Source organism: Chamaea fasciata, unplaced genomic scaffold (genome assembly GCF_029207755.1).
Source record: "Chamaea fasciata isolate MVZ Bird 193981 ecotype frontalis unplaced genomic scaffold, bChaFas1.0.hap1 SCAF_6, whole genome shotgun sequence".
NCBI classification, from domain to species: Eukaryota; Metazoa; Chordata; class Aves; order Passeriformes; family Sylviidae; genus Chamaea; species Chamaea fasciata.
The window spans coordinates 29,230,812-29,254,450 of NW_027094091.1; the positions used below are offsets into that span (position 1 = coordinate 29,230,812).

The 23,639-nt window shown below is 36.5% G+C and overlaps 1 protein-coding gene across 6 annotated transcripts in view; it reads left to right on the forward strand.

Annotated features, from left to right (window-relative positions):
- The window catches only part of MICU3 (mitochondrial calcium uptake family member 3), a 53,335-nt gene continuing 29,696 nt past the window's right edge, over window positions 1-23,639 (forward strand). For all 6 annotated transcript variants that reach the window (XM_066185808.1, XM_066185809.1, XM_066185813.1 and 3 more), the window contains exons 1-6: window positions 1-297; window positions 12,454-12,607; window positions 16,277-16,308; window positions 17,109-17,187; window positions 20,534-20,581; window positions 21,896-21,978. In XM_066185808.1, the coding sequence (XP_066041905.1) occupies window positions 4-297; window positions 12,454-12,607; window positions 16,277-16,308; window positions 17,109-17,187; window positions 20,534-20,581; window positions 21,896-21,978 (690 nt within the window). In that variant the 5' untranslated portion in view covers window positions 1-3. The remainder of the gene's footprint in view (window positions 298-12,453; window positions 12,608-16,276; window positions 16,309-17,108; window positions 17,188-20,533; window positions 20,582-21,895; window positions 21,979-23,639) is intronic.

Sequence of the window (23,639 nt, forward strand, 5' to 3'; positions counted from 1 at the left end):
GCCATGGCCGCCCTGCGCTCCCTGCTGCGGTGGCGCCGTCGCCTGGGGCCCGCGCCCGGCGCTCCCCCGGCCCGGCGGCTGTGGGGCGGCGGCGGCGGGGCCGGGGCGGTGGGGCCGCGGCGATGGCGGCGGGAGCTGGGCTGGGCGGCGGCGGGGGCGGCTCTCGCCGGGTTCGCGGGGTACCGGCTGTCCGAGCGGCGGCGGGAGCCCTCCCGGGAGCCGGCGGCCGCCGAGCCGGGCGGGGCCCGGACGCTGCTCCCCATCCCCGTGGCGGCCGCTGCCAAGGAGACAGTGACGGTAGGTGTGTGCGCGCCCCTTCGCGGGGAGCCGGCTCTGCCGGGGGCGGCTCTCCGGGAGGGCGCTCCCGGGATGTGGCGCAGAGGTGACCCTGCGGGGAGCCAGCCCCGGGCCGGGAGGCGAGGCTGGGCCCCAGCGGGAGCTGTCACCCATCGGGAGAGACGGGCTGTCACCGGAGCGCGGCCGCGGGCACTGGCGCGCCTTGGCTGCGCCTCGCAGCGTGAATCCTCTTTGGCCTCTGGTGCTGTCCTAGTCGAATCTGTCTTTAGCAGAAAACGCTGATTTGCAAGTGGAGCAGCACCTGGCAACGGAAACGCTGAGTTTTGATATATGCTTAGGACAATTACCTTTCTAATATAAAACTTCCTGTAGAGCGAAAGGTTTACGCTGAACTTCGTAAGAAGTGACAGCATTGTGACAAATAACGGTTCAGTTGGACTGATTCAGCGAAAACACCGGTTGAGTAACCGAGGGTAACAACAAACAGTTGACGTTAACCTGGAAAATGAAATTTCCTGTGATAAGGATGAACTCCTGCCCCGTAGCCTATGTAACATGGTAATCATAGGCTGAGTGGTTTTTTTCATTTAAAAATGTCAAGAGCTGTGATTAGGCAGTTTGTCAGAGTGGCATCTGCTAAGACTGGAAGTCTCTATGCCGACTTCATTTTATACTTTGAGCACAGGACCTGCATTTTTGCAGTGGAGGCCTTGTGCCTAAGTATGAATGTTGTTCACCCTTTTGCCCTGCATGGTTAGCAGAAAGGCAGATTCCATTGGCAGCATCCTTTATGAAGGGAAGTTGAATCTGGTATTTTTGATTATGCATAGTCTTGTGTCTGGAGCATGTTACTGTGGCACAGAGGACCGAAGACAAGCTGTTTCAGTTTTTCATAGTGTTTTGATTTGACAGAACTTTGCATTGTTTTACTTAGCCAGTCTTAATGGTCAGTTTTCTTTAAAGGGAAGTATTGTTGATGTACCTGTGAAAAGTCAATGAATTTAGTTGGATGTATGATTATGAATTTTTGCACATACCACTATAAAACCATTGAGGCTGAAAATTAAAAACTAAGTTTATATTTTAGTTAATGTAAAACCAAAATAATTATAAAATGTAATACCTATGTATACCTATTTTTTGAAGGCAGACACTGTCTTGAAGCTCCTTGCTTCAGTATGGAAAAGGGCTCAAATTAATTTGGTTTTCTATTTGTATGGCAGAAAATTTGAAAGATTAAATTGAAATATGTCCACTCAAATTGTGGGGACTAAATCCGGACTGACATCTGAGAATATTAGTTTTATGTTTCAGGGGGTTTTTTTTTATAAAAATAAAATTTTGATCTAATCGATTCCCAATTGCATGTCTGTGGCTCAGGATTCCTGGAAAAATATCCTTTCAACTGAAGCTCCCTAAAAATGAGGATCAAATAGCGGTGGGATTTTTGGTCTGAGATAGTGGGTTCCTGTGCTTTTTTTATTATTGACTCTTGTTCCACAGAATGGCTTGTGGGGAAAGACCATAGTCTGAAAACGAATCTAGACAGAGAACTAACACGAGTAGTTTGACCATGAGCTCTGTCTGTGATCCATTTATAAATGCCCTCTAGACCTGTGATGAGCACCAACTCTTTCACTGCAGATTTCTAAAACATCTCCAGAGATGGAAGAAGGGATGCAAATACTGTGTTCAAATGGTGTTGAATGGTATTCATGGCGTTTTGCAATGGTATTGTATTGTAATATGCTTTGTTAGAAGGCTGAATCAGTGTTGTGTGAGTGGCAGTAACTTTTTTAACTCCTGATTTTAAATGCTGAGCTTTCAACTTTAATAGCGTGTAACAGTTTAAAAAGTCTGGTAACTCTGAAAGTAGAAAATTTGGTCATGAAAAGTCATAAAGGTGTCAGTCTTACTAGGACTAAGGTTAGAGCTCTTGGATCTACTGCAGAGTGTGTTTAGAATAATCATTGGAGAATGATAACCTGCAGCTTCTGTGTAGATGAGTTTGATGGAACATGATACATGTTTTGCTAGGGTGTTTTTACAGTTTTATCGGGTACTGGCCAACAAAGAATGATGAGGCTCAAGTATCTTGGAGTCCTCTATCCAGCTGCTTTTGGTTGTTTCTTTATTCCTGATGCATAAAGTCTGTCACTGTTTTCTGGGGTTTTCTAGGTTTATCCTTATCCCACTTTCCCATTTCCCTAGTTCCCCATTTCATTTCCAATCTCAGGCTGCTTTTCATTCCACCAAAGCAAATTATGCAACAGCTTTTCTTTTTCCTCTCTTCATCCAAGCCACACTCTTCTACTCCATCCTGATATTTCCATTTGCATGTTTCTTTCTTAATCATTCCTCCAGCAGCATGCTTTCCCCAAGTGCTATTTACTTAGATCATTGGAAGCAGGAAGTAGTGTCTCTGCTGACAGTGTCTTGGTATAGAGATCTACAGCAGCTGGTTGAAGCAATTACACTGAATGTTTCTTCCATCACCCCTGGGGGACAGAATAACCACTAAAAAAGACCCCAGTACTGACAGTAAAAGGACCAGCCCTTGCAAAACCTGAAATCCTTTCCTTTAAGATTTAGATAGCTGTAATATATGGATTTGTATAAACATAGACTTGACAGAGAGTCTTAAGATTTTTGTAAATGTTTGGGGGGGCAGAAATCTATCTCCTCCCATAGCCTTTGTGTTAATTTTTAAAAAAAATCTATTCTGAAACATTAATTGATGATGGATAATTTCATTTTTAAAGGTTAACACATAGTGATTATAATACAATATTCAGGGTAGTTATGGCTGTCTTACCTCTGGCATTGTGGTTAACCTTGGCCAGCAGGCAGCACATGGTACCACACAGCCACTCCCTCATCTTCTAGCAGTGGGATGGGAAAAAGACTTGGAAGTGTAAAAGTGAGAGAACTTATGAGTTGAGATGGAGACAGTTTAGCAAGCAGAGTCAAGGCCACACAAGCAAAGGGAAATAAGCCATGCAAATAAAGCAAAACAAGGAATTGATTCACTGCTTCCTGTGGTCAGGCATCCCCTAGCAAACAGGGCTCCATTACATGTAATGGAGACCTGGGAAGACATGCACTGAATGTGTGTGTCCATTTCCTCTGTCTTCCCCAAAGCTTTTATTAGCAAGCTCAATTACTATATGGTATGGAATATTCCTTTGGTAAGTTGGGGTCAGCTGTCCCAGCTGTGTCCCCTTCCAGCTTCTTGTGCACCTCCAGACAACTCAGTAGTTGGACAATGTGAGAAGCAGGATGAGCCATGACATGTGCCAGCACTGCACAGCAACAGCTGAAACATCTCTGTGTTATCAACACTTTTGGTCACAAATCCAAAACGTAGCACCATACTGACTGCTGTAAAGGAAGTTAACTATCCCAGCCAAAATCTGTACAATACCTGATGTTGAATTCCCATATGTCTTTTTTTTACTTCTTCAGAGGAATTTTTGTCAAATTTTATTAAGTGAAGTGGCCTTCTTGTTTCATGCAAGCAGCTCCAGTGGATGGCAGAATAATTTTCTGATACTGCCAAACACTAAAAAACAGGGTTTAACCTAGTTTACATTTTGACTCAAAGAACAACTTTCTTTTCTGGCAGACCACCTGCTTCCAGATAATGTTCATATGGCCTGTGTAAGTATTTTGAGAGTTGTGCTAGTCCCAGTTAGTATCCCTACAGCTGACTTTTCTTCAGATTCTGTCACTGAGTAGAAATAATGCTTGGCAGTAGTGACCAAATTTTTAAGTGTATAAAGTTATCATATATATCTTGATACTTGGCTGCTTTGTCCTACTACTGTCTTCTAGGATTTAGGAGACAGGAAATTTTAAAAGGGGTTTTAGATTCCAGAACTAATAGTGATGATTACACAGATGTTGATGGGACACCTTTTTGACCAGTTTAGAACTGAGGCACATCATTTGAGACTAACTGGGGAAAAAAAAAAATTGAGACTTGTAGAGAAACAATGTGTCAAAACGGTCTGAATATCTGTCTCTATGTTCTGTGAAATTGTTACTGTATGAAACCTGATGATCTGCAGATGTAAGAGTTTATATACAGATGAGTAAGAAAATGCTGTTTGCCAAAAGTAGGCTCTGGAATGTGTCACCAACATTGGGTCTGTGATGTGGCAGGCTGTTTGATCAGACAAAGTTCATGGGATCAGTGCAGAAGTATACTTGCTTGACCAAGCATAACACTTGAGGTGTTCTGGTGGAAAGTAAGATTTGTTACAGAAGCAGCGTCAAGCTAAGCTACCTACAGGACTACTTTTTCCTGGATGCTTTCTGAGAAAAACTCTGGTCCCAAGGGCTCTACATATGATTACTTGGAGTGAAATCTTGGACACTATATTAAACGGGCAGTTTTAATTCCACAGGGGTGCTGCCACAGAACATTTCAGAAACAAAGTAAAATTCTGCACTCAGAGCTGCTAGTTTTGTGTCTGAAGGTTTTGGTGAAGACTGGAGAGCTCTGCTAGCAGGCAGCTCCTTTAAAGTTTAGGAGATGGTTATACAGAGCAAGAATCTGTTTGAAAGAGCTGTTATTTTGACAGAGTGACAAAGTTCCTCAGAGGAGTTAGTATTTGTCTTCTTACTTCCAAAAGTTCAGTGTCATTAGTAAAGCTTACTAAAATGATCTTGACAATACAAATTATGCATCTTTGTGCTCCTAAGAGACCTTTTATGTAATCGTGTTGTCATTATGTAAAGATAGTGAACTCCAGGCCTCTATTTTGGGGGAATATTCTCTGCAAATCACTTCTTTGAGAGATGATTTAGGAATTTAAAGAGGGGCAGGGAGAGACAGACACAGACTGTGTACTTCATCACATTTTTTGAAGGCACATTAATTTCCACGAGAAGGAAGCTATATACCTCAAGTGTTTCCGAAGGGTTTTTCCCTAGTATCTCAGCAGTACTGTCAAATTCCCATGTTGTGAAAATACTCAATGGGTCAAGTGTTTTCATAGCAGCACATTTCTAAGTGCATTACGTCATGCATTACCATCTCTGTGAAATGAAGAACACGACTTTACCTCCAAAAAGTAAGGGAAGCTTCCCTAGGGAGGAGGCGCTCCTGCCTGCTCAAAGAGGATGCTATTCCAAAAGATGCAAAAGCATCACTTTTCCAAAAGCCACTTGCAGCAAATGCTGTTTCATAAGTATTGTGCATTTCATGCCATAGGGCAATTGCCACATGTATGGTGATGGTTTGCTCTTTGGCTGATCACGTCTGAAGGAAGCTCCTTACTGGCATAATCTTGAGAAGGATACTGCTTGCCAGCTGTAGTGAGAGTCATGCTGAAGAACAAGGGAGAATTACCTTTTGTCATTAATTCTGTGTTCCTCTTAATGTTAAAAAAGGATGGTGCATGTTTGGGATGGACAGATCCAGCTACTAGTGTGTTTTGGCGTTGCATGCAGTGAAGCATATGAACATGTGGACCTGGATGTAAGTACTGACTAAGGCTTCTTGAAGAACTGCTCCGAGTGAAGTGGGTCCCCTGTGAAACTAGTGCAAGGACTGATATATTGGTTACATTGTCACCCCAAGGATTTCCTATAACAGAGTTATATCTGAAAGTAGCCCTTTTTACAGCAGTTTAAACACATTCCAGCTTCCTATGCTTGTAAATACTTTAATATCATAATGTCCTTATCTCAGCAAAGTGGGATCAACTAACAGAACTGTTGGCTAATTCATCTAAGTAGTCTGCTAGAAATACGACTTCAGTAAGCATCAAAACAATTTTGTCTACTTTGGGATTTTCCCACACTGGGAACCTGACAGTTAACCTTTTGGCCACCCAGCATGAAAACAGAATTGTGCTACTTTTATCTACATGGGAGCATATTAAATAAGCCTGAAGTCAAATATAAACGAAGGAAGTTAGGAACAGCGTTGCTTTGAAAACCTTTGTATTTTAATAATTTGCACAGATTCTCATTGATTGAAGACAGATTACTTTGCAAACAAAAATTCAAAGAAAGTTACTCACTTGATATAAATTAAAGATTAAACTACTGCAGCAAACATATTTTTGACTGCAAGCAAAATGCACCTTTAGTAGTAAATGTTGGCTTCCTTAGCTAAATTAGACTTTCAGTTGGAAAAAGCTAGGGAGCACTGATTTGACTTGGAATAAAGTTGTGAGATTTTATGTGATACTGCTGGAGCCTTTTGTCTCACATGCACACACAGAATGTATATTTTTAACTATTTGTTCTGCAAAACATTTTGCATTTTTTCTGGATATTCTCAGAATCTAGGAATTGGAGTATTATTCTGGGTTTTGACAATGGATTCTTGTAGCTTACTTCTGCAGAGCTTGTAGGCATCACATTTTTAATTTCCAGAAATCCTGTATCTGGCATTTAAGCTTATCTATGAGAAAACTAGATATTTTTTCACAGAATAAGACTTACTTATTACTGACCTAATGTTACACCAGACTCACACTTAAAAAAAAAGGTTACTTGTGTGTTTTTTAATAAAAAAAGTTATGAGATACTGTACTGCTTTATCTTCTGCACTTTACTCCCAGGGAATTTGGGCCATATCATTGCCATTTTTTGATATTTTCAGATAGTTCAGTGTCATAACTACTGTGAAATTTTATCTATTTCAGTGTCACTGTGGGCTTGTGCCCTGTGTTAGGCTTTGCATTGTGTTATGACAATGTAAAGTTATTGCATGGGTTTCACTGGAAGGCCATGCAAGTTAATTCATGTTATACCTGATTCTGAAAGGAAATGTTTCTGAGGTAAGACAGCCAGTAAAATGAACATGGGACGTGGAACCAGAAATAGAGACTAGCCTGTGCTTCAAGGAACTTCAAGGAGTTCATGGATACCTTTGGTGAGAACACCAGATTTTTAGGGCATTTTGACTTGTTTCTATTGATAGACAAAGTAGATGAAAGATGAACCAAAAATGGGAGGGGGTTTTAAACACTGAATTTGCTTGATAAAAACTCTAGATTTTCTTCACTCAAGTTTTTGCTGTGAATGAAGGAAAAAGTACTGAGGAGTGTCACTCTGAAGAAGTTCTGCAAGGAATGCTTTCAACATTGATTGACTTAAAAATGTCAGTTGTCTGTAACAAAAACCTTCATCTAAAGGACTATTGCTTTGTGACGTGCTGATAATATTACAACAAGTAGGGCTTTGAAACATACTAGTGAGAAAGCATTATCATCAAATTTTCATTTGCATAATAAATTTGAAACTTTTGAGGGCTTTCCCAGATATTTTAGGCTATTTGTAATATGTTTGTAGCATAGATTGACAACGACAGCACACCCAATTGAAGAATGATACTCTTCCTTCAGAGAGGTACCCTGCCAAATTGCTATTTGGTCTTCAATTTAATTTTTACTTACCTTATTTCAATAAAAAAAATTTCCCTCTGTTTCCTTTGCCCAAGTGTGGTTTGTATATAAGTGTTGAATCTATTTAATCCATTTTAGAAAGGGCTTTGAAATACCCTTCATGGGAGACCTAGGCATGTGTATGCACAATTCTATGTTAGGGAACAGCAGGAACACAGGCCAAGATAATTTTTTCTCTTCAGCTGTTTTAAACACCCAAAACAGGTGCTGTGTTCTCTCTGCAGTCCTTCTGCAAAAGTATGGCCCAGGAACATGGGGGTGAAATGTGGAGCAACAAGGTACCAGAGTTTGAGGAAGGAAGGGCAGAAGGATGATAACCATAAGTTGTTTGATTACAACTGTTAACACTTAAAATGTTTTGAGGATGGGGAAAAGATAATATATTGTTCATGAGTTCTTAGGAGCTTCAGTTTTGTCTCTTTTTTTTTCTTGAGTTGTGAAGTTGAAAGGATGGAAAGTTTGTCTACCAGCTAGATTCTTGGTTTCAGCTGTGGACTTTTTTTCCTCTGGATTTCTAAAAACAGCGCAAGTCGGTGTACATGAGCAGGTAAACCAGAGATAAGCAGCTATGCCTAAAGTTAAGGTAAAACTGCTATTAGGGGATTTGTGATTTTTCATGTGATGGAAATGAGTGTCTGGTTTTTAAAAGACAGAGAATTGTAACATGGTACAAAATCATAGTAATAAGTAGGCATGACCACCAAGAGGATTGGTAAATGTAGCATAAAAAATCTGCCTTCATTTGTTTATCAGAGAGATGTGCTTTTATGAAAGTTTTTGAAAATACTTGCTAATCACAGGAAGATTTAGTCTAGATAAGCTCTTGAAACTTCAAATAGAAATTGGAAACCTAGTGTATCCTGTTCACTCCTTCACCAACAGTACCTTCCCTGAGGTATTCAACACCTACTTTCTGTGTTCTGTTCACAGAATCACAGAATGGTTTGTAAGGGGCCTTAAATATCATCTAGTTTCCAGCCCTCCCATCATGGTCAGGGACACCTTCCACTAGACCAGGTTGCTCAGAGCCCCACCCAACCTGGCCTGGAACATTTCCAGGGCATCCACAGCTTTTCTGGGAAACCTGTGCCAGCGTCTGACCACCATTCTTTTCTTCACAGTAAAGAATTTCTTCCTAGCATCTAGTCTTACTCTACTCTTTTTTCAGTTTAAAGCCATTCCCTTTTGTCCCACCCCTACATGCCCATGTAAAAAGTCCCTCTCCAGCTCTCTTGCAGACCCCCTGCAGGTCCTGGTAGGATGCTCTAAGGTCTTCCTGGAATCCTTCAGGCTGAACAATTCTCTCAGACTTTTCTCACTGGAAATGTCCCCGTTGTGTCCATTGCTACAGTAAGATTGCCAAAGATGGGCATAAATATGAAAAAAATCAATCAAGAGCAATTGATGGTGTCACTAAGATTTTCACGCTTGCCTCACTGTATTATCATTTGCAAATGTTGGGGAAAACAGAAGATGTTTGTTATGTGTTGAGATTAATTTCTTAAATGAATGCCTGAAGAAGTGCAAATTGAGGTAATATTTTAGAATGTCCTGGTTTTTAATTAGAATATTTTTTACTTCCCAGTAATTATGGCTTTTATACAAGAGAAAATGTTCTGTATGATACATAAACTATTAAGCATAATAGAAGCAATAAAGCTCTGAAAAGAAATTTGGATAAAAAATTTCTATTTCCAAAGAAAGTTTTTTTATTAGTTTGCTAATTGTGTACCTGGAGTTTTCTGCAGCCAAACTTTGCTTTTATTTGGACATATAGTGTATAGACCAATGATCCAATACATATTAAGTCTTGGTTATGTTTATTTAAATTCATGTTGGATCAAGAGCAGAAATAGGTTGTTTTGACTCTTTCAGATAAAACCTCTAAGTTCAAAATAAATTGGTGTTTTTACTCCTGGGAATAAAACAATGCTTAAACTCACAGTTTTCCCTCACTTGAAGTAGGTGGAGCTTGCTGCTGGCGCAGGTGGTTATTTTCTTTTTTTCATAATCTGTAAGCTCCTGTGGCCTAGGTTTTGAAACAAATAACTGCTTTCATGGGGTAGATTCAGGCATCTATCTGGCTTAAAAATATCACCACTAAAAGAAAAGTTCTGTCAGACCAGTTCCCTTATCCAGTTTGACACTTGGAAAAGCGAACATAAAGCAGCAGAGCAAGGTCATACAGGTAATTGGGCCTCTAGGGAGGTACTGCTCTTTATGGGGACAGGCTGTATTCAAATCAGGTTACAGTGACTTTGAGCCAGAGCATGAAATACTAGCATTGCTCTATAGTCAGAGAGGAACTAGACTGAAAAATGAGGCAGAAATTAAGGCTTTACTGACATGCATAAATTTTAAGCATGTCTTTAAAATTCCATGTTTGCAGCATGTTATTTTATACTTGTAGTAACATAGAGTCCTTAAGATAATGTTCAAATATGTGTCTGAGAACTTAGCAAATGTTTTTTCTGAGTATCTCAAGCGAAATATTAAGCAGTAGTACCTGAGACAGGAAGAATTTCTTGAGAGCGAGGAATCTCAACATGCTCTCTAAATACTGACAGTGATGAAAACTAAAATGATATTTGAGAGATATATTATCTAGAGATTTCCCTGATTGTGTATGTTTGATTAGGACTGACTACAATTGATTATACATACAGTGTGTGTAATAGGGCCTTGAAGCTGTTTCTTTTCTGAAAATTGACTTTGCAGAAATATTGCTTTATTACTCATGTTTGCAACCTGACTGTATTCACAAGCACATTTGTAATAATGATAAAATAACATTTGTATCAAAAAAGATAGATTATTAAACTTGAAATACAAGGATAATCATTTATGTCACTACATGTTCTATCAAAACAACTGAGCTGTGTACTTCCCACATGAAGGCATAGCTTGAATGCCACTGGACTGCTGAAGGATCAGTAAGATCAAAATATTCAAACAGTGAGATAGATAGGACAGAAATATTTGGTCTTGCATGTGAGTATGTTAGAAAAGAATTCCACTTCTTTCTGTCATTTTAAGTTGACTTTGTACATTTGGCTGTTAAACTATTTTTTCCCCATATTTAATTTGGTAATCATTTGAAAATTATAAAAAACATGAAGCCCTGGTTTAGAGCTGCATCTCAGGCAGAAGTGCAGAATATTTGTAGAGCAGTCTACTGAAAATTAAATTAATCTTACTTTCTGTGGTAGGTTTGTCTGTTGAAACAAAATATTCTCACACATACACACATGGAGCGATGATTTTGAAAGTAGTAGACAGTCCAGAAAGAGAAATACACAGTCAATTTTCTTTTGTCCTTAAGGCTGGCTAAAATGTCCTAGATAAGGTATTAAGTAGTAAGACTCCCCTGTAAAACTTTTTTTTTCCATGTAGAAACTGTTTGACCTCTTCTAGACACATTCATCTTTGACGTTTCTCTTCTACAAATCGAATTTAATCTCCTATTTACAACTGAGGCCATAAAATTTTGTTTGACTATAGAAGTCTCAACAATGTTTTATTTTTTAAGGATGTTGTTTGAAAAGCTGAAGAAAAGTGAGCCCAGATCTTTGACTACTCAGTATAAATGTGTCTTTGCTTCTAATTGCTGAAATCTGTAATCTATTCGTGGAAGGGTTTTGGAAAACCAATTTCTGTTTGTATTTGAGGACAGTTATCTCTTAGCCACTGCAGACATCTTCCAACTTATGTTTGGGTTTAGATGCCTCTAAAGAATAAGGTGCATTTGTCTGTTTTCTTAGCTGTTAAAACAAAACATAAAATTAGTTAAATTGTGTGTGCCTTACTTACACAGATGGAAAATTTTAGGAATACTGTATTAAATGACAGGAATAATGAAAAACTTGGGAGATTTCATTGATAAGATTCTGCATTCCTATTTTAACATAATGGGAGAAGTTACCTATATGATTGCTCTTCCTTCTACAAAACAGTTTGGGTTTGGCTTTTTCATCTCTGAAAAAATGTTGATACATACATTTTCTCCAAGACAGTGATTCCACAGAGGAGCTTGCCTCATTATGGTCTAAAAAGATAGCAGTAACATATTTTCTGTAAAGATTTGGCAGTGCAACAGAAATATGTGAGAATTTAGAGCATTTACAGTTTTGTACTACCGAGTAGATATTTAAATCAGCTGGATTGGAAATATACCAGAAACTCCTGACATAAACTCTCATGATATGTGAATTTAAAGCTATATTATACTTCTGTAACTCTGGAATTATAATTATATTTTTCTTCAGTTCACCCAGATGTGGTAGCTTTACACTGGTGTATATTATGGAGATCTATTACTATCAACAGATGCACTCTGTATTAAGAAACAATATGGGAAAAGTATTACTCTGTTGTCTTCTGGAACTATCAGAAAATGGGAGTAATTTAGGCAGGGTTGGTTGAAGTCTGCCTGCTGAAGTTACAATTTCCTTGAGTTAAAGTTGCCCCTTCTTCTATGATTCAGGAGCTGAATTTCTCTTTTTTAAATTTTTTTCTTCTGAGGTTGGGTAGTACCACCAGCTAAAGTTGTAGAAGACTGAAAATGATAGCAGTGAAATCCCAATTGCAGTTTCAGCTCATACCATAGAAAAAATACTTGGATGTGTTTGACTTCATGAATTACCACTTTTATAGTTACAGTTCCTTTATGGTGAATGTGGCAATTGTAAATCAAAGCTTTTCATATATTAAAACTGTCTTTCTGTCTTTAAAGGTTACAGAAAACAGGTCAGACCTTGAAGATTTACACCTTTATGCAACTCCACGGGAGCAACGGTTTCGTAGGTTTGCCAGTCTAGAATTTGAAGGACAGCTGTACATGACTCCATACGACTTCATCCAGGCTGTTACAAGTGATGAACCCAAACGTAAGCAGGAGTTTTGTAATGCTAAAACTGCTAGGGAAAATGTCCATGGTGCATGTTATTTTCCCATTTGCTTTTGTTTCCTACTTCTGTTTCTGATTGTAGTAAAAAGGTACTGCATCTTCAGAATTTTGATGGTGTCCAAATGCATACAGACAGTATGCTGATTGTTACTAGATTGTAAACATCTGTATGCTAGTTAAACATTCTTTTCTTAAAGGTTGCAAGCAGCTCAACAGTCATGGAAGATGGCAAGTTAATTTGTGCCATTTGCATTGACACAGTTTCTTTTTGAGCAGGCTTGCATTGCTGTAAAGTTCTTGCTTCCTCTTCTGTGTAGGTTCTCTATAAGCAGGCAACGTACGCGTTCTCTAAAACACCTAAGATATAACATATAACTGTGTCATGGCTTTCTAAATAACGAGCTTTGAGTAAGAGTTTTAGTACCCCAGGGGATCAACTTTCTACACTTGAACATTGCCAGTGTTAGTACTATGTGTTAATTAATGAAAAATTAACTATCAACTTTAGGTCATTTATTGTCAAATCTTTGCTTTAAGTATCAAAGAGTGACTAAATAGTAAGGTGATCCCTTTCTGCTCTAGTTTGATTTCCTGGCCCTCAGGCTTGCAGTGCATTGGTAACAGCACACAGCTTCTGGGGAATGGGAATATCTTTGCTCAGGTATGACATGTATAATCACTCACCTTAGGTTTTCCTTTCTTCAGTCTACACCACAAAACTGGTATAGAGAACAGTCAAAAGCTAAAAGACTGCTAAAACAGTCAGGGGAAGCTTAAAATTCTGTGCAGATGTTGGATTTTTCCCCTTTGTTCTCTTAACAGTAATTAAACAAGAGCAAAGAATTCAGCCATGGCACATCAGTGATCAAAACTTCTGTAACTTTTGAATAAAGATATAATCTCATTGTAACAGTGAAGATAGATCTTAGATGATGAAAACTTGCAAAACTTTGAAATTCTTACCAGAAAGCAATTTTTTTTTTTCAGTTAAAAGAGAGGAAGCAGATTGCTTATCACACAAGTTAATACAAATACACATAAACACTTTTTATCTATTTCCTCTGCTCAGACCTTCAGTTCTTCCCTTTTTGTTAGTGTGGAATTGGGTTTCACTCTGTATGGTCAGGAAGCATTTGTGCTATATATACTGGACATCATTAAAACATTTTGATTTAACTCTGTTCTGTGACAGTTTGATTGGCTAGAACACACTATATGTATGGTTTGCTATTAAAAATATTTCCATGCTAATGAAGTTTCTGCTTCCTTCTCTCACAAAGCAAATACTCAGATTTTAAAAACCAAACCAAAAATCATTTAGCTCATAAGGACATTCTGTTTATCTCATGGAAAAGGAGAAGAGATCTGGAGTTGGGCAGTCAGGCACCCTTCTGAATTCAGTGTAGCAAACCTTATTTCTATTAACATCCTTTCTGTTCATCCAGTTCACCTCTGAAACCAAAAGCAAAACTAACCTGGGTGTCTTTTAGGTTTCATGGTATCAGAGATTACATGGCTGACATAACTTATTTAAAGGATAATAACTAAGTAGAAGTGGATCACTTCAGTCTAGTGCAGGCCATATTGTCTGGGACAATGGGACAGAAGGCCGATAAATAGGAAGTAATAGCTGAAATAGATGACCCACAGATTACCACATCCAGCTTCTCATCTCTGACTGTGGTAATTTTAACCTTTGTACCGCAGATTGCCAAAGTACCACTTTGTCTTCTTGGGCTAGTCAATTTTCTGTCTTGCTGTGTTGAAAGTAGTACATTTAAGGAAGGATTTTTTCTAATAATACATGCTAAACATTTTATTTTTTATTTTTGGGTTCATTTTATAAATAACTTGCAAGTTGCATATAATTGGGTCCATTCAGGCTGACATACTAGAGCATCTATATTTTGCATAATAATAATTTAAAAAATGCATACCTGGGGATTTTATGAATGAAGACTAGAAAGGTCTTGAGTTTTGTCAAAAAGCAAAAATGCCCTTTGAAGTATAATAATAGAAGCTCTTTATGTCAGCTTTATAGAAAAGCTAATAATAGTAGGCCTGAATGATATTTGTGATGGAGTGAATGCGTCTATTGTGACTGATTTACTTTGGAAATCATGTAAACCCTACAAAAGTCAAGAGGGTGTTCACTTCCTTTTTTGATTAAACACTAACTAATATGGTAGGAGTAGATTTTCCTTTATAAAACATAACTTTTTACTGCAGACATTTATTTAAAAAATATAAAATAAATCCTGTAATTAACTTGCTTCTGCCATTATGGTGCAGGCTTTTATTTGGGAATATACATTATTTTAATAATCATTCTTGATACATTTTTATAATCTGAATATATGTTTATATGTTGAGAAAGCAAATTAAGAGAAGATGAAATATATTTTTCCCCTTAGTGCTAACTCTAGTAGATTTAGCTTAATACTGAGTGTAAGAAATATATATATATATATATATATATATATATATACATAAATCTTCACTGACTTATTCAGAAAGAAAATATTTATATAACATATGAGACTGGGAAATTATCTGATTGGAAAATTAGGTATATTTATTCTCCAAGTTTTTTATGGTAGGCATAAACCTACATCAATTTATGTGGCAAATGAGATTGTTTTAGGGGATTTTATTTACAAAATTAAACTGAAAAGGTTATGAAATTCTCTTAGTTCATTTTATATGTTGTATGATATAATTCCACCATAGTTAGAGTGAGATTTGTCAACAGTCTCGGAGTAAACCTTTACCAAGATGTAAAATTAAAATTTCAGTCAGTTTCTAACCATGAATTGATGCAAGACCATAGTGGGTAGCTTGTGTATTGTTTTAGTTGTTCAGTGGAATGTGAAATTCACAATGAGAAAAGGATTTCTAATATCACAGCATGTTTTGCTCTGTAAAAAGAGGCCTTTACCAAAAAGTGAAAGGACTTGATCAGATAAAATGCTACTTTCTGGACATTTGTGAATTCTGGTATTCACAATACCTTATCGTAATATTGAATCTGTACAAATATGTGTCTTGAGAAGGAGGTGTCTTGAGAACCTCAAGTTTTGAATTCTTGAGTGGTTATGGACAACTCTTGTTCAATTAGAACTACCAAAGAATTGAGCCTGACAGAGGCTGGGAAAGGAATCTGAGTTAATAGGAAGTGATGAGGGGTGTCTTAGCACTTGGTGTAGTTTCAGGGGTTTTTTTTCTGTATTTGCTTTAAAAAGTATGTGTAGTCCATGAAGCAAGGGTTATAATCTAGGTCTCCTTACAATTTGCATTTTAATACTACTGCTACTAAATAATCATTTCGGAATATTGAAATCAGGGGTTAGCATGAATGCCCTGTATTTCCTGTGAAATGTTTTAAGCATGCATTTTGGAGGTTGAAAGTCTTTTCCCTCATTGAAGCAGAGTTGGATTAAAAACTACATCTGAATTGCGTCTTTAAAGTTAGGACCTCAGGTATATATTAAGTTAAAGAGTTTTTTAATAACATAAAGACAATTACGTTAATCAAGTAAGACAGATAATTCTTTGTCTAGAAAACATAGTATAGAAATAGCCCAATTTTTATGACACCACATTGGCATAACTAAATTCTATGCATTCATAACTTCTTCTTTTGTTGCAGATGCTAAAAAGTGGCGATCCCTTTCAAAGCAGGTGAGCAATAATTCCTCTGTGTTCTTATAACCATACATTTTGGTAGTTGATTTTTTTCGTGATGTTAATGTACAGGCACAGGTAATTTCTTCATTTTTGTCACTTCAGACTCAGTTGAATCTAGAATCTCAGATCTCATAGTCACTGTGCCTGTTTTGTTGGATTTACTGACTTTCTCAAGCATCTGTCAGTTTTTCCTTCAGTCTATATCTGACTGCATTTCTTCATGTCTTGGTATAATATGTATATCAAAATATTTATGCCTGAAATATTTATGCCACTCTCTCCTCTTTGTGGAGTTTTAAGTGCCCCTTATTATTATTTTTTTCATTTGTGTAACTGCAAAAGGCCTCTGTCTGTTTCCCTGTATTTTAAGTAAAGTACCTTCATATTCGTGGGTGAAGTTTGCTTTAGTTCAGGTTCGAGAGTTTTAAAAGAACAGTTGCTCAGATTTTGTATGAAAACCTTACTGAAATCCAGGGGGACTTATCCTTGGCTTCAGTCAAAATGAGCAGTGGTGAGTTATTTCAGCCACAATACATTGCATGTCTCTCTCCAGCTCAGCAAACACTTAGTATTCATGCAGATGAGTAATTCTTGCAATAATCGTGTGCAAAAATTTTTGGAGTGCTTGAGCACTTCCAAAATCATTGTGGTAACTGAAGTTAAATTAACTGATAATTTTGCATGCAGTTCCTTGTCTTTTATATTGATATCCTAGAGTTTAATCATAATCTATTAACTGCTTCATTAAATACTGAAATATAGGCTTTTAAATTTTTTTAAACCTTATTTTTTAGGAACTGAATCAGATCCTTATGGAGACACCACCAGTTTGGAAAGGATCATCCAAACTTTTCCGTAATCTTAATGAGAAAGGTGATTGAGGAGAATTTATTATCCTGAACCAAATTATAATTCTATGAACTTTTTTGTGATGACGTACTTTAATCTGAGTCACATTTTCAAAAGTAAAAAAGTGCTTGTTGTTGCTTTCTACATTTTACAGCATGGAAAAGTTCCATGTAATCTCTACAGTGTTTTAATGGTGCCATGTTCCAACTACCCTCTTTAAGTGACTGGGGACTCAGAGTCTGTTAAGATAATGTTTGAATATTTCAGGTTCTGTTTGTTGCCATGAATGATCTCTGGACTATAGACAGAATATTCCAGTAAAGAAACAATATCTCTTTACTTCTTTTCCTTAGGTTCCATAATGTGATTATTTCTAAAGACTGTAGTGGTATCTTGTATCACTGAATAAGCATTTTGTACACAACACGAAGAGACAGCTTCAGAAATGTTACGTATTCCTTTAAACTCTGCAGAGGAGGGCTTTGATAGCTTTTAAAACTCATACTATTAGTAAGCAAAGGGCCAAGAGTCAGTCCTGGTCTCCTCTGTTGTATTTTTTTCTTTCTTAATAAGCTCTTATCACTTCACAACAAAAAACCAGAGGAAAGTAAAATAATGATGGCTTTACAGACATTTAAAAGCTATTTATGATAAATAATACACATACTTCTTTGCTTATATTCAGAGTGGCAAAGATGTGGTGGCACATTTAAAATATTTTCAAAAGCAGACACAAGTACTTGTAAAAGAAAGACGCTTTATGGGTGTTTAAAATAAGCATGCCAGCAACAGAATTCCTATCAAACATATGCATGTAATTGATTCATATAACTCAGATGCAGCTCAAATGTATTCAAGGAGTAAGTAGTATGGACATACTGTCAAAGGAGGCTCTCTAGTGCATGGAGGCACTCACTTTCTTTTCCTGAGTCTGCAGCCAGCACTACAGAGAGGCAGAAATTGGCACATTTTTGCATTGTATTTCAGTGTACTTCTTTGCTCTAGACAGTCAGGAGACCTGACTTTTGAAATATTAATTACATAAAAATTCAGCCTCAGAATCTGTTAAATCAGTACATTATCAGTTAAAAAAATGTATCTAGATGTTGTTTATGAAGTCTCTAATAGAATGTCTGCAACATGCACAGTCTTAATTCAACAGTGTCTTACTCCAGTTTTCTGCCAGTGAGTCCTGCAGAAGTTGATGGAATTGGTAGGACTCAAACTGTCAAAATAAGATGGTAAATTAGTGTTAGACTTTAGTAGATGGATGTCTTTTCAGCATGTTTTATGAAAAAGTGAGTTCTATTGCCCAGTTTTAGCAAATATAAGAAAATATGATGCGTCTTATGGCTGATAGCGTAAATTGGTGAAAGAAATGGAAATAGAATTCAGGTCTCCTTGGTTATAATTTAGTCTTCTTTTTTTTTGTTTCTTACTCATTTTTTTTTAAACATGCACATATGAAGCAAGTAGCAAAAGCCTATGTCCATTTATTTTGCCATGGATTTATGTAATTCAGCTGAGGCACGCAGATTTATGCCCATTGACCTTAAGTTTTTCATTATATTTTACCCTTGAATGCCCTCCATCTCTTCTTTCTGTTTTTAGTGTTTTTTCTTCCCTTCAATCATCATTTCAGAGCCTCTCTCCCATAACATTCAGAGCAATCAACCAGAACTATCTGTCTGCTACTACAATATGCCAGTACAAACAAAAGGAGAGGCTTTCAAGGCCATTTATATTGCTTTCTTCGTACCTGTGATGGATTACTTGACAATTGCACTTTCTTCCTGTTTTACAGCAAAAAAGGTGCCATCAAAAAACCAAAAATATATATTTACATTTATTGACTGGCTATTAAAGAATGTTTTCTATCACTGAATGAGAACCTTTGAGGTATCTGATTTCCTGATAGGTGCTTGTCCAAACAGATTCAAGCAGGCCTTTGAAAACTTAATTTCTGCAAGGTGCTGTATAAAATCAAGAAGACAAAGCACAGAGCATGTGTTACTTAAATGCCTGTTTGCTAATCTTCAATAACGTGTAAATTGAGGAAAAGAGTAGATGGCATTAAAAAATTGTAGTAACTTTCCTAACTAGATCTACTAGCAGTCATAAAATACTAGTTCTGTAGACTTAAATTTGCTCTTGGATCAAAATATGGGATGCGAAGTATAATGGAAGTAAAAAATCCACATGAATAATACATTTTGAGTTTTAATTGTAATTTTAATTGTAATTAGTTTTAGTTTTAGTTCAGTGCAAAAAAATTCAGATGACTGCTTACATAGTTTGTCACATATTCATTTAAGTTGGATTTTAAAAGATATTTAAACATCCAAAGACGTGCCTGTTTTTGGAAAAACTTTTGCACCTGACTTGGACTGAAATCAAGGAGACAGACAGCAACTTCTGAAAATCCTAGCTGATAGACATCTTTACTCTCAGGCATCTAAATACTTTTTTTTTCACTCTTTTGAAATAATCTAATATGGACTGACTTAACACTTCTGGTTTTGGAGGACAGACAAAACCAATTTGTTAGAAATAGGAACAAGTTTTCCTAGTTCAGCCTCAAAGGTCACTGGAGCTAAGGGCTTTTGGGAGAGCTGCAAGCCATCGTTTTCCATTCTTACTGAACTATGAGATGCTCCTCTTCATTGCTGCTCTGGACATTCTGCAAGGTTGTCTCTTTACCCCTTACTCCAGAGCTAGAAAGGCACAAGTACAGCTTATGGTACCAGACATACTATTTGGGCATTGACTTCTAATTTAAATTTTGCCATAATCACTTTTGAAGAGAAAAGGAAGCACCATTCCACAGTGTGCTTCCCTTTTGTAATCTTACAAAAAAAAACCAAAACATGAGATCAAATTTTCAGTTAATATAGCACATGCACTTACAAAGCACTTAATAAAGTCAAGAACTGTATTCAAATGGTGTGTATCAGGAGGACGCACTATTAATGCTCTCAAAGTAAATGTTTTCATACTGTTAAAGAGTATTATCATGAATTACTGGTGGGGTTTTTGGAAAGAAAATTGAATAAATAATTTCTGTTAGTTTTTAAGAGTCTATCCAGATTCTGTTTAATGCGCCGTGCTCCACTGACTGTTGATTTACTTGCTGTGTTTAATGTACTCCTCCCCTAAAATACAAATCCAAACAAAAAGGCCCATGCCATAGATGAATATTGTAGACAAATAACTTACTGACCAGGCTGAATAGTTACATGCATACAAGTATGAATATGCATATGCATGTGTACAAAAATTCTCCTTATATATAGATTTAGTGTTTTCAAGTTTAGGATGTGAAAACAAGGTGAAACTAACATGGCTTTTTTTTTTTTTTTTTTGCCTTCAGGTGTGATATCTTACACAGAATATTTATTCCTCTTATGTATTTTAACAAGTAAGTATTTTTGGAGAAAACATCTAAAATATTCTTTGCAATTCCAAAGCTCTGAATGTTGTTTGTTAAATTACACTTCCCATCCCTGCATATAGAACAACTATACCATACATCTCTATGTCCCTCTGAACCTCTTCTGCCCTTCTAGAATCTTGTGTTATGCTTTATTTAAATGCATTATTATCTAGAATACCTTTTAGTGGCTGTTGAGGAAGCTGTGCCACAGGCTTCAGCTAAAACCCAGTTAAGAGCTTACATTTATTTTCTTGTTTGAAATTCATACAAAATTTCTAGCTAAGTTTGCTAAAGTTCATAAGGGACACTTAATATAAGGAGGACAGAAAGATAAACATTATTACTGGTTTGTTTCACCAACTAGTGCATAATGGGTAAAATCAAGGAGTCAGTGATAAAATATAAAGTATTTATGTCAGAAACACTAACAAAATTGAAAAATTATTCTTGTATCTCCCATAAAATTGAAGTAAAATAACTTAGAGGAAACTAAGCCTGATACAGATTTTTTTTAATATTGTAAGAGGTGTTTTCTGGGAAGAAGCAAAGAATTTTACTCGTCTTTCACTTATATGTAATTAAATAATTTCTATTGGATTCATTAGTGGGGTTTTTTTGGACATCAGCTGGAGTCCTATTATCAATCAGACCTGAAACTTGACCCTGAACCCTTTGTATCTTCCACTATGGGATCAATGATTCTTCCATCATTTCTTTGTTACTTGAATTAACTTTTGGCCATAATTCATTCATATTGCAAATCAGTGGGTATCCCCAAAATGTTGCCTAAAGGCTTTACTTACAGTTACCTTCAAGGTCGCCATATTTTAGAAATAATTTAAAGTTCTAACCTGATCTCAAATTTCAATGGCTCTAAGCATGTAAACAAGAAAATATTGAGTGTCTTTCAGCATAACACTTACTTTGGCCAGAAGTTGCATCCTGTACCTTTTTTTCAAAATCTTCTTAAGTGTCTTTTAGAACACTGTATTTTCATAGAAAATTTATTTTCTACATATATGTGTTTGTAATATGAAATGGACTCTACCCATGAACTAACAGACTTTTATGAGATTTCATGTTCTATTTCTAGTTTTGTGAGCATGCCTTCTGTTTGAATAATGTGGATTATACTGTTTTACAGATGTTATGATTTGCATTTACTATGTACACAAATATCCTGATTTAAAATAGTTGAGGTTCTGGCTTTTATGAAGGGACGCCAAATAATTTCTTAGAGTATTATACTTGCTTTCCTTCCAAGGAAATAAATAATTGAGTTTGGCATATTTTTGGCAGAGCCACATGCAGGTTTTCGAATCGCTTTCAACATGTTCGATACTGATGGCAATGAAATGGTGGACAAAAAGGAATTCTTAGTGGTATGTATATTTGCAGTTTTTGATGTAATCTTGAAACTAAGGTGATGATGCCAGTAGTCATGAGAATACTATCTACATTGCTAGCTATTCTTCACTGAATGTAGTTAGTTGCCTTATTTAATAGAAATAGTTATTATGATGTAAACTGAAAATAGAAGCTCCTTAGAGTGCACAGGAACGTAATACATAATTATTTTTGAAGCTTAATTCTAGTTTTTATTCTGGATCTTTTTATTGCTACTGTAGTCACATAGGCTATTAGAGGCTATTAAAGTAATAGAAATATTTCAGTGGTTAGCAGAGTTATTTAATTGTTCTAATGATGAAAGGACTTGTGAAAGAATCTTTTGCTGGGAGACCACCCCACTTTGCCATTCATTCTGCGGATAATCACAAGTGACCTGAAAATACTGACTGACATAATGTGACACTATCATCTGTTTTGGACAAAACTTGTAATGAAATAAAACATACTGTACATATATCTAGTTTAGCCCATAAATCCATATGCCAAAGCAATTTTCTAAGCTGGGGTTTCATGAGTTCTTTTTAAGGAGAATATTCCTGCAAGTGAAATTGACTTTGACCTGAATGATTTCCACGTGCTTTTGAAGAGATGGCAGGATACCTAGAACTTGGCAATAGTTTGGTTGCACCCAAGGTTTAGTTACATTACTAATTTGAATGACAGTATTTTTCAAATTAGAGCTTTAATCTGTTTCCTGCTTAGAAAAAGCAGTTCTGTAAATTCATGTCATTAGTTATTTAAGCAGAGTTTGTTTTTTTCAGGTTAGAAATCTAAACAGTTCTAAAAAGCCCAGACTTTGAAAGAAAAATTTACATGTTGTTGAGATTTGAAAATGAAAAATAATTTGGCAGTTGAGGGAAAACCTTTGAAAATCTTAAATCGTCCATTCACTATATATTAATTTTTATCATGATAAATCTGATAATTGGATCTTAAAATTTGAATACTTCATAAGTTTTCAGGTAGTAGGATGCACCAAGTTAAGGAGAATGATCTTTGCTCTAACAAGAGGGTTATTTTAGATTTATGTTCATTTAATTTTGTTTTTGATTTCAAAAGAAATGGAAGGAATAATTAATGCCATTCTAAATAAGTGCCAGTGAGTGATCATTAAAAAAAAAGGAAATGCAGAAAACTGACCACTCAAAGTTAGGGCTTCTGAGTTTACAGTAACTGTGTGGCATTATGTTAAAAAAAGTGCACCATAATCCGGAGGTCTCTAAATTGTTTGTGTCCATGGTCAGGAGCTGTCTGGGATTACACTGAAGCACTCTGTTATGCTGAACATTGTTTCTGACATTTCTTTAGAAAATAATATTTATAATTTTGTGGTTATTGGTGTAGACAAGATTTCTGAAGACTACACAATTCCTTTATTTTCTACTGAACAAGTACAGATGATTAATACAATGAAACACTTAGAACAATTGAATCAGATTTTGGAAAAATATTTGTGTAAAAGACATAAGTTTTATTTTCATACATTTTTGTGTAGTTGAGCTTATAAAAAAATACAGTGAGTACACCTGAGGAAAAAGCCCAGTGCCTTATTGAAAAAGATGGAGCAAAATACAAAGAATGAAACAGACACATGGGGTGTATTTAAGTATCAGAGCCCAATTTATTTAAAATA